Genomic DNA, 12,517 nt, shown 5'->3' on the forward strand with positions numbered 1-12,517 from the left:
TCTATTGCCTTTAAGGCTTTAAATTTATATTATAGCTGATGCAGTGGATCTCACACCTAACCCACACAACGGTTCTTAGCATTAATCTCGATAATGGATGAAGATCCAATGGATTTGAAGACATTGCGAACGTTCAATTACTATTTCTATTGGTTTGTAGATTTGGATTTCATTTAACACTTATATTTGGGTTTACAGAATTGTTTACACAGCGGTTTTAGTATATATTATAATGTTATTAAGGGATTATTAAGGCATAGAAAAATAGGAAAGCGATAGTTCATAGGCGTTTTATGGTCTTCTTGGTAAGGTTAACAGAAAAGCTTTTGCCTTTGATTATTTTATATGAGTTTTAAAATACAAAACTAATTTTATTCACAAGTCAATATTTTTTATTACAAATGAAAACACACATAAAAATATTATAGACATGCAAAAATTCTTAAATCTGTATCATCACACTATTACTGTTCTTTGGTTATAAATGAATAGGTACCTACCTGTTAGATTATTTTTTTATCTTTATTAAACAGTCATAAATGAATGTCTATTTACAAAATTATAAACACTACATTATACAGGGTGTCCCACTGTTGGTATACTAAGCTCAAAGGAGGTTATAGTTTTGCATACGCTGAGTACGTAAAAAATAATTAAAAAATTCCAGACGCATTTTTTTTTCAAATAGATGAATTCTTAAAACTCTGTGTGTACACCCATAACAAGCGAGCCGCCCAACTTTGCCACCAACACGTGAGCTATCGTTTAAGATTATGTTTTCATAGATAAAATGCTCATATTAGAGAAGCGGTATATGCCGGCTGCGCGAAGCTAGAGAAGAAAACATGGATTTTCAGGAAAAATTTAGCAAAAAATTTTGGACGTAATTTTTTTTTAAAGTGTTTTTTACGTGATCAGTGTATGCAAAACTACAAGTTCTTTCGCGCTTAGTATACCAATAGTGGGACACCCTGTATAACCTTAAATAATATCTAACAATATAACGCAGCCAATTAATTTACAATAAAAATCACCATGCAAAGTACGCTAAATGTAATACCTAAGCCTTTCTATTTACCTCATAAGCTAGTACCTACGCCATAGAAATGCCTTGAAACAAATGACCTAAAAACGGGTTTCATCTGAAGCCTGAGTACCTCTCACTTCGAGATGAAAGACGCTGAAACACAGTATAATGGCATTATTGTCATGTTTCTTCCATAGTAAGACTTCAACAACACCTACTTGCATTTTTACATTTGTTATACAATACTTTGTTACAGAAATCGTGATTTTATACTACCTAATCCTAAAAAATATATTAAAAATTGTGTTAATAAATAGTCTTTAGTCTATATGGTATACAAGACCAATAATTATTAATTATTAGTTTCAAATAAAATAAAATATTTCTATTAAAATTTATAGTGGCAACTTAATCTGTCTACGTAATACGCACTCTGTAGTTGGAATAGAAAAAAAAAACAAAAGAAGAAGAATAACAATCTGGCGGCAAATACAATTCGAAATTTAAACGCGGCGCGAATTACGCACGGGTTTAATTTGAATTGAAACAGATTGAAATTTATTATCTATGAATTAACGGATAATAATAAAATTGGAATCAATGAACTATTTACAAATGAACACGTAATGTATGAGATACGAAAAATCAGGATTATGTACGAAGTGATAATATTTATCTGATAAGTAAAGGTAAACGAGTTCAAATAATATTATTATGGTGTGGTCGTGATATTGGTGTTAAAATGGCTCCCAAGAAAAAGAAAGTGAATAATAATGTAAAGGAACAGGAAAAGGAAAAGAGTAGCAATGTGAGTAAATTAACATTATAACATTTTTGTACTTATAGAGGTTATTTATTTAATATTAATTAATAACAAAACTCAGTTTGTTTCTTCCTGAAAAATTTAAATTCACAAAGTACCTAGTACTTATATGGGAGCATGTAGCAAAATAAATTCTATCAATAAAAAATAGAGTTATAAAACTCTATTTTCTATTGCAACAATATTTTTGATAAAAATACTGAATAATATATTAACACTAATCGTATAGGTTTTTCCAAGTATATATCTATATTATAATCTTATCGTAATTAGGAGATCCCACGGTCTAGATTTAGGAAATTGTTTCAGTCAATAAATTTGGATTGAAATTTGAATACGGATTTTTTTTTGTATATTATTTAACTAAAATATTTTTCAAAAAGTTTACGACATACACTTGTAAAAGATATGTTTTGATATTTTTAGAATATTTAGTTCGATCAATAATAATTTAATGTGTAGGTATTTTTATATATTAACGGGCTTCTAAATTAGCCTGATTAAATTAACACTACACAACTTTCTAATCAAAGAAATTTCACACATGCGTTTTGCTCGAACCAATTTGTCCCATTTTGTTCTAAACGAGACTCAAATTAGGACGACCCTTAACCTACTGAAGGGTCTTTGTAGGGGATTTAACAGATCGTTTAATGACAAATGTGGTTCACGTTATTTTTTTACTTATACCACATTATATATTATAGTATAGAAGTATGAACAAATAATTTTTTTTATTTTAGTACAAAGAAGTAGCCTAGTTTATGAGAAGTGTGATTTCGAAGAATAAGTGCTAATATCGCTGTACTGATTGAGTTTGAATAAAAAACCCTGTAATGATTTCTTAAACTCAGAGACTACCGTAGAGCTTTCTAATAATTTATTTTTGAAAAACTGCTATGTAAAAGGTAGTAAAAAAGATGTGTGGCACTCGGGGACTGCCGCGGTAAAGCTATTGCATAGCATGCCTTCAAGCCACACCTCCGAGCCCGTCGGAGTGGGGAGCGTGAGGTTTTTTCGTTACGGAATTTCTCGATTCGGTCCCCGCGCTCAAGGCCCGCGATAGAAGCTATGCAATAGCTTAATTATAATGGCATATGTCTAATTAAACAAGTCACATGCACCTATGTTAATGTGATGACCAAACTTATCATATCCAAATAATACGCTTCAGGCTTCAGCTCATTATTAACACGCTTCTATTCTTCACCTGTATGTTTGTATGTAACTGACTCCAACTAAACGGACTGATTAATTTCCAATTTTGTACACTTATCAATCATCGGTGGTATCTTTAGGTTTCACCCGCCTGGCTCTGCTCCTGTTGGTCTTAGCGTGATGATATAGCCTATAGCCTTTCTCGATAAATGACCTATCTAACAACGAAAGAATTTTTCAAATCGGACCAGTAGTTCCCGAGATTAGCGCGTTTAAACAAACAAACTCTTCAGCTTTAAAATATAAGTTTAGATTTCATGAGTTTATTAAAGCGTGTTTTTTAGTTTTTAAACTATAGTTTATTAATTATTTGTTCTGTAATTAACATAATTATTATTCTACTCTTTCAGGTATGGCTCATAGTAGTATCTGCAGCAGTAATACTACTAGCTGTGCTATCTTTCCGACTATATATCAGACTGTCTACTGTACCGGAGCTACCAAAAGTAGATTTGAATGTCTGGTGGGGACCTAATACTACTAACCAGGATACTTCGATACGAAAGTATAGAGTCGTTTTCTCTGATGCTGTAAGTATAAAAACACACACACAAACTCAAACTCAATAATTTAAAATGAAACACACAAACTCAAAAAATTGTTATTCAACTAAAGATACACAAGTGTTTATACATATCAACATTATTTTAAAACTACCTTTATACAATATGTTTCTTAAAAATAGGTAGGTACCTACATAAATAAAAATAATAAGTGCATTAATTAATAACAGTAGGATAACCCTATTTGTGTAATTGTAAAATGGTAATTCTTGTAAACTTACAAGTACCGAATAAGTATGGGTACGATATGTAACATAAGTTTTACAAAAATAAAATTGAAATCTATTTTTTACATGGCCTTAAAAACGCAAAGTACTTATTAAATTGAATTTAAAGTAAATTCTAATCCCAATAATAAGGGTTTCCAAATTAATCACTTTTACCAAACTCGACTCCTTCATGCAAGATATACATTTTTTAATAAAACTAATAGTTATTAATATTCATAGCATATTTATACCTACAAGAACTCTCTTTTTCATATCAAACCGTCACATCTTTAACCCTAAAAATAACTTGGCAAATTCCCCTAACATGGCTAACAATGCCCGAAAGTTTAACAAAACAAGCTCAAAGTTTGAACAACATTTGAGAGGCATCCTTGTAAACAATACAAGGGCTGCCAATTATAACTTTCATTTAATTACTCTTGTTGAAGAATTGTCCGAACCTTGTAATTATTATTGTTGAGAGTATTGATTTAGTATGTTTAGTATCGCTTTTCCTGTTTACGGAGAATAAATTGGGAAATTCTTATGGAAGGATTTCTTCAGTTGATTAAAAACACGTTCCAAATAAAATATATTAAAAAGAAAGAGTATATTTTTTAAGATACAAATTACAAGCATACATGACATTTATTTATTATAAGTTTTCGGTAATAAATGCATAATTAAGGTAACCAGTACTATAATATGATGTCTCATCCACAGATATGCCATTTTGTACTTTTTGATAAACCTAACTTCCTTTAATACCCAGGGATCATGTACTTATCAGTGCATTTACATCAAATGAACATAGAGCTAGAACTTGAGCTAGAGCATACTTTGTGTAAACGATAACTCGTATTCGGTGTTGTTTAGTATTAGAATATTGAATTGAATCTTTTCGAACGCAGTAAGAACAAAGATAGTTTGGAAAATCCAAAAGTGCACGCCTCATAATTTTTTTTAATAATTATTTATTAATTATTATTTTTGTTTATTTAATAACAATTAAACCACATCGAATCAGACCCTCAAAAATGAAAGGGTTCTATTCCTGAGCATACTCAAGCGTAAGAGAAAAAAAAAGACTCGATTAGTAAAGTATTTCGGTCGCTATCGTGTTAACAAGAAAATCCTCCGCACATACAGACACACGGACGTCCAAGACAGAACTTTTTTAAACTGTTTTTTAACTAGTTTTAAATAACAAAAATGACATCAAAAATATCATGAATGTTAAAAATAGTGTTTTTTTTTCTTAATATGTTTGTGTATGTATTATCTTACAAGTGCAATGTATGATACATAAAGACATTTTAAGTTTGAAAAATCAGATGTTTTGCGCGAAGTGACAGTAGTACCCACCTCAACGCTTCGCTTATGAGGCGTGCAAAAGAATGTTCTACGTCTATTTACACTAAAAGAATTGAATAGTTGGGTTAGAATTAGCATTTGCTTGTTTTACGTAAATGTAGCGTAATAATATTATGATCTATTCGCACTGGTGAAAGAATTTTTGAAATCGATTCCGTAATTCTTATTTAGATTATAGATTAGTATTTTATAAGTATAGATATATTCCACCCTTTTAGATGCAAGAGAATCTACGTAGAAAGTTCGAGACGTTCCGTCGAGCGACTCGAATAAAAAGCCTCGAAGATTCTGCCTCTTATGGCATTAATTCGTTTGTTCTTGGCCAAATTTTCGCACATTGGCAGTTTAAATATAAATATCCTGAAAGAGTGAGGTATTTCAATAAATATGAACACTTCAGGACGAATATACAAGGCTTGGATATACATTATGTGCATGTGAAACCGAATGTTGGAAGTAATTTTAAAGTGAGTATGACATTTTTTGTTATTGTAAAATGCATACTATCTGACTTCTGGTAAATAAAATTTCTCAAATTACAAGGTTTAGATACTGATATATTATGCTTTTATTTTATAATATTCGTACATTAAAAACAATACTGTATCGATAAAGAGATTTTAAATTGGTATAGTTTAGTAATATAAAGTCTAAATACAGAAGATTTATAATCTTAAGGTTACATAATAAAAAAGCAGTAATAGTGTATGTAAAATACCTTATAGTGTATAATTAATGTAGAGTCTATATTTCTGTGTATTATATTCTACTAGCTGTGCTCCGCGGTTTTACCCGCATTGCTCCGCTCTTGTTGGTCTTAGCGAGATGATATATGAGATGATAATATGTATATGATATTATATAACCTATAGCCTTCCTCGATAAATGGGCTATCTAACACCGAAATAAAATAATTTTTCAAATCGGACCAGTAGTTCCTGAGACTAGCGCGTTAAAACAAACAAACTCTTTATCTCAAAATATTCGTATAGAAGATTAGTATAAATTAAAATTGGCTTATTTTCTAACTGTAAAATACGCAAAATATCAATAATTTTACAGGTTTTACCACTGCTACTTCTTCATGGATTCCCTGGTTCAATCAAAGATTTCTATGAAGTGATTCCTCTATTGACCAAACCTAGGGAAGGATATAATTTCGTATTTGAAGTTATTGTACCTAGCTTACCTGGATTTGCTTTTTCACAGGTAAGAAATTATAGATTTTAATATGATTTTTGATGAAAGAAGTGTTTGTGTGTGTGTTTTTTTTAATAAGATTTTTGATGAAATAATTGTTTGTGTGTGTGTGTTTTTTTTAACAGGTAAGAAAGAAAGTTAAGACAGCATTTAAACTACATATTAAACGGATTAAATGTGTGTGCGTGTGTCACGGTGCATTTACATCAAACGAACATAGAGCTAGAGCTATAGCAAAAGCATTCTTTCGTGATCTTTTAGTGTTGTTCAGTATTAGAAAATTGCATATAATCTTTTCGAACGCACTAAGAACAATGAAAGAATGCTCTACGCGTGTTTACACTAAAATAATTTGACATGGGGGTTACATTGATTATTTGCTCGTTTGATGTAAATACACCGTAATACACACACGTGATATAGAAAAACATAATTAAATAAACGAAATCAAAGTATCTTCGTGTATGTACGCAAGTATTTTGCAATTAGAATTTTAAGACTTTTTGACTGATTTTAAACGCGATTTATTCAATTATATTGAACCGATATCAGTGTATTCTATTATTTGTGTGTATATTTTTGTGTATGTGTATGAGTGTTTGTTTGTAGGTATGTGTGTGTTTGTGTCACGAGTTGCTGTAAAATTTAATTTAATTACGAAGTCAATGATTTCAATTAATTTTATATGAAAGAAGTAAGCGAATCAGTTAAAACGTGTAACGGATTTATGATACAAGCAGTATAATTATTAATGGCTGAAAGCATGTCGCATACTTTACTTAAATTTTACAGAGAGTGTTATATAATTTTGGGTAAATACTCGTAATGTTGAAAGTTGCAGCAAACTAGATTTTTGTCCACTATTATAATAATGTGATTTATATCACGTATTTGCGTAGGAAATTAAGGAAAGTCTGAACCAAATATTAGTATGTACTTTAAAACTGTATGAGCATTATTTAAATATTAGTAAATCTTCTTATATATAAAAATGAATCGCAAAATGTGTTGGTAAGCGCATAACTCGAGAACGGCTGAACCAATTTCGATAATTCATTTTTTATTATATTCCTTGAAGTACGAGGATGGTTTTTATGTAGAGAAAACGTAAAATATATGTACCACGGGCGAAGCCGGGGCGGACCGCTAGTAGTTAATAGATGTTTTTATACATCAAAATTGGACCGCCTCCTTAGTATAGTGGTTACTGCGTGAGCGTAGAACCTGGGGGAGGGGTCCTGGGTTCGATTCCCAGTGGAAATGAGGAAAAAATTGTCTTGGTCTCGCAGAATGCTCATCAAATACTTCTCCCTAAAGAAATCGATCAGTGAAACAGGTGTATGCATAGTGCTACAAAAAATACATCTAAATAGTAATATCAAAGCTTATTTTCACGCAAATAAGAATAATTATGGAAAGATTTATGAATATTTTCAGAAAAGTTGTAGTTCACAAAGTAATGCTTGATGTGTGTGACAGCTGTCATTGCAAGCACATCGGAATTAATTTTATTTCAGAACGACAAATAATTTTCGCATTAACGTAAAATATGGGTGATAAATTGATTTTTATATTTACATGTCGTTACAGAAATTTTACTTTAGTTAGGAAAATTTGGATTTGGATGCATTATGATATGGATCTAATTGTTTATTAGTTATAATTATAATAAAATAAATAATAATGTGTGTAACATGCGGGCTTTATCATTCGTTTTTAGGGTTCCGTACCCAAAGGGTAAAACGGGAACCCTGTAACTAAGCCTCCGCTGTCTGTCTGTCTGTCTCCAGGTTGTATCTCATAAACCGTGAAAACTAGAAAGCTGAAAATTTCACAAATGATGTATTTGATTCCGTTGCCGCTATAACCTAAAAATTAGTTATTTATTTCCTCTATTTATTTATTTTGGCTCAACAATTTAAAATAATTGTTTTAAATTGTTTGTTTATTTTATAAAATTTTTACAGGATTAGTGCTTCATAATTATATTATTATTTTATAGGGCGCAGTACGACCAGGTCTAACTGCTTACCAAATGGCCATAGTCCTCCGCAATTTAATGGAGCGTATAGGCATAAAACAATTCTACCTCCAAGCTGGGGACTTTGGCCACAACATTGGCTCACATTTGGCCACTCTCTTCCCAAACCAAGTGCTTGGCTATCACACGAACAATCCCATTAACTTCTCTGGTTCGGCCAGTATGGTTTGGGTGGTTGGTGCGATATGGCCAACGATGGTGGCCAAGGAATTTGCGGATAGATTGTATCCTTTGACGGATAAATTGGCGTATTATTTGGAAGAGTTTGGATATAAGCATATACAAGGGACGAAGCCGGATACTTTGGGTAAGATTTGACGTGTAGGGTTTCTGAGTTCTGACGAAAGATTTGACGATTTTGAATAGTTATTTTAATTCATAAAGATGCTCTGGGTAGGGTTTTGAAGCAAGATTCGAGGCACAAGATTTGAATTTGTTGATATTTATTATTGTTTAACAATATACAAATATTGTCTGCATTATCTTTTGTTTTATACTGCACTAGCAAACCCGGCGAACTTCGTTTCGCCACCAGAGACACCTTTTCTTTGCTATAAACCTCACGGAGCCCGAGACCTTTCCAACGAATGCAAAACCGTGGAAATCGGTTCGTGCATTCTGGAGTTATAGCGTCAGGAAGGAAAACCCGACTTATTTTTATATAGTAGATTAAAACTGATCCAATAGAACTTAGAAAATAATCAAGACAAAATCTTCATAATAAACGATGAATAATGATTTAAAAAATGGTAAACAGATAATTGAAAAATTTAACTTTTGGCCCAAAGAATCCTTTTTAGAATCTACTTAAGATAAATTACTAACAATAAAACTTGATGTATTTTTAATATACAAATTCTTTCAGGTATCGCTCTTCAAGACTCACCTCTAGGCCTAGCAGCCTACATAATAGACAGAATCCTACTATTTACCGACCCAGCAAATAAATATAAAGAAGATGGCGGACTTCCAGCATTTAATTCAACGGATTTAATTGATAATGTCATGTTGTATTGGAGCACGGGAAGTATTACTACAGCGATGAGATTCTTTAAGGAAATGATGGAGAATAGTGAAATAGAAGAAAAATTGGCGAGGTATGGTATTCATTCTTTATATATAAAAATGAATCGCAAAATGTGTTGGTAAGCGCATAACTCGAGAACGGCTGAACCGATTTCGATAATTCTTTTTTTATTATATTCCTTGAAGTACGAGGATGGTTTTTATGTAGAGAAAACGTAAACATGTACCACGGGCGAAGCCGGGGCGGACCGCTAGTTAATAATAAAAGTGATTTAGTGTGTATGTTTGTTACTCTTTCACGCTAAACTATTGAACCGATTATAACGAAAATTAGCACATATATAGAGGGTAACTTAGATTAACACATAGGATAGGTTTTATCCCAAAAATTTCAGGGGAACGGGAGCTATGCGGGTTTTTCTTCAAAAACGTGGGTGAAGTCGCGGGCGGAAAGCTAGTTCGATTACATAAACTAGTATTTAGGCAATTATTGTTTCTTTTTTAACTTTAATCCTATTATTTCAATTTATTTTTCTTTTGAATAGGATTGACATTGATGAATTAGCGTACGATAAATTTTGTTTTGGAAAATCTTCATGTAAAGAGATATATCTTCTATTTAGATAATACCTACAGGTATTTCAAAATTTTAAAGGCTTCAAGTTTGCTTGAATATAATATGTTACGAATATTTTACGGTTGTACAATAATTTATTTACCTATAGGTATTCATTCTTCATGTCTTAAATTGCGTTATTTCTGCATATCAAACATAACTACATAATATGTTTTAATTTTCTTTTACAGTATACCAACACAAGTCCCCACATGGGGTTTACGCGCAAAACATGAACTAACTCATTCCCCCGACTTCGTTCTTCGTTGGAAATTCCCTAATCTTATAGGAACAACTAATTTACAAGATGGCGGACATTATTTAGCATTCGAAAAACCTAAAGTACTTAGTAAAGATATTTTTAAAGCGGTTAAAAGATTTTTGGAGGTAAAGAGAAATAAATAGATGAATGATAATTTGTGTTTTATTTTAGACCTTTAAAGAATAATTAAAATAATTAAATCCAGGTAAAAGATGAATTGAGTACGTAGGATCCTTAATAGTTTTGTCTATAAAAATATAAATCTAAATAAAGATTCAATACAGAAAACTTTGTAGACATAGGTACCTACGTTTAAATAATATTCATTTTATTGATGACATAGGTTTATAAAATAATTAAACTGTTCATACGATACCATCAAATTCTAGATCTACAAGTACTTATTATAAAGCAGAAGTTTGTTTGCTTGTTTGAACGCGCTAATCTCGGGAACTACTGGTCCGTTTTGAAAAATTCTTTCGTGTTAGATAGCCCATTTATCGAGGACAGGCTATATATCATTTAGGCTATATATTATCATCATAGGCTATATATCATCTCGCTGAGACCAACAGCGGAGCACTGCGGGTAAAACCGCGAAGCACAGCTAGTTTACTCATAAAGGAAACCACTTTACAGTAATAGCTATTCAGAGAAAAACGTATTTAAAAATAATAACATTGTCCTAATCTGGTTACAAGCCGTAAAAACTCAATGCAATAAGACGCGACGATTCAAAATCGATTTAAAACAGGGAGCTAACTCAATGAGTGAGTCAGCGGTATTTAAGTTAGTTACGTTTCGAATCACGGCAAGTTTTATACTATAGTTATAAAGCTTTGGAAGCTATGATTTTTACGTGTAATTATTATTTTGTAAAGTTAGATTAAGTTTCTCATTACATCCCTACTAATATTATAAATGCGAAAGTAACTCTGCCTGTCTGTCTGTTACGCTTTCCCACTTTTGATATTTGGCACAGACAATCTTTAGACCCTGAGAAAGAACATAGGCTACCTTATATCAAAACACCACGCGGGCGAAGTCACGGGCGGAAGCTAGTTAGTATAGTATTATTAAATGGCGTAGAATCTTAGACAACTACTTTTAAATTTCAGCATTGCATACAATGATATAAGTAAAAAGGTCAAACTCAATGAGTCAGGAGTTAACTGAGTTACTTTTCGAAATGTAGTGCAAGTTTTCAGAGCGTGTTTTAAGCGCATCACACACGGTGAACATAATATGTAAAATGTATGTGTTCGATTATCGCTCGCTATACAAATCCTATGAGCCATAACATACGACGAAGATAATATATATTTTACCTTCAATACCTTAAGATACCAAGCGATAGGCCGGGAGATACTGACACAAAATTTCGGGTCATTTGTAACAGGATGGCGGTTCTACAGGGGTCTTAATACGAAATGACAAAAAGAAAAATGATGGTCAGAACGCTGATACCGGATACCTTTAGATACTGTAATATTTTATGTTAGAGAATCTTAACATAAAATATTATTGTATCTTCACCGTGTGTGATGCGCTTTATACTATAAAATCATATTTATTTGTACCTCTGTGTTTCTTATTACATTATTATTCAATACAATTAAAATTAATTTCATATTTGAGCTCAGCATATTAATTTATTATAATCTATGGGATCTATAATTTCAAAAATTTATAAATTCAAGGCCAATATGTACTATTTTATAACCTTCGATTAAAGCTTTGTGAATCATTACATAGTATACAAGTCAATAACTGCGTTAAAAACAACCGACTTCAAACTTGCACTTGCAACATTTACAAATACAGACAAAAATGCTCATAAAATAAAAACTACTGGGCCTATCTGAATAAAATTTTTATGGGACCAATTCGACACCATCCCGCATCGAACAAAAAAAGAATCACGTAAATCGGTTCAGAAACCACGGAGTAATCGGTGTACATACATAAAAAAAAAAAACATACCGGCCGAATTGATAACCTCCTCTTTTTTTTTGAAGTCGGTTAAAAACAAAGTAGCTTTCTCTGACCCTATGTCACTATGTATGCTTATAATTTTTAAAGTACGGAACAGATTATGAAGCGGTTTTTTTAACCGATATAGTGATTCATTATGAAGCTTTTAGTATATAATTTATTA

General features: G+C 31.6%; 1 protein-coding gene across 1 annotated transcript; it reads left to right on the top strand.

Annotated features, from left to right (window-relative positions):
* Positions 1-1,720: 1,720 nt before the first annotated feature.
* Positions 1,721-10,513, top strand: LOC149478493 (juvenile hormone epoxide hydrolase-like). The gene is made up of 7 exons (XM_089709342.1): positions 1,721-1,835; positions 3,419-3,598; positions 5,433-5,681; positions 6,277-6,423; positions 8,417-8,762; positions 9,321-9,552; positions 10,289-10,513. The coding sequence occupies exons 1-7, from the start codon at positions 1,770-1,772 to the stop codon at positions 10,500-10,502; spliced, it is 1,434 nt and encodes a 477-aa protein (XP_089565468.1). The 5' UTR covers positions 1,721-1,769; the 3' UTR covers positions 10,503-10,513.
* Positions 10,514-12,517: the final 2,004 nt, after the last annotated feature.

This window comes from Colias philodice, chromosome 22 (genome assembly GCF_061535455.1).
Source record: "Colias philodice isolate Cphi_HAF_F1 chromosome 22, ilColPhil1 Martin Lab GWU primary, whole genome shotgun sequence".
NCBI classification, from domain to species: Eukaryota; Metazoa; Arthropoda; class Insecta; order Lepidoptera; family Pieridae; genus Colias; species Colias philodice.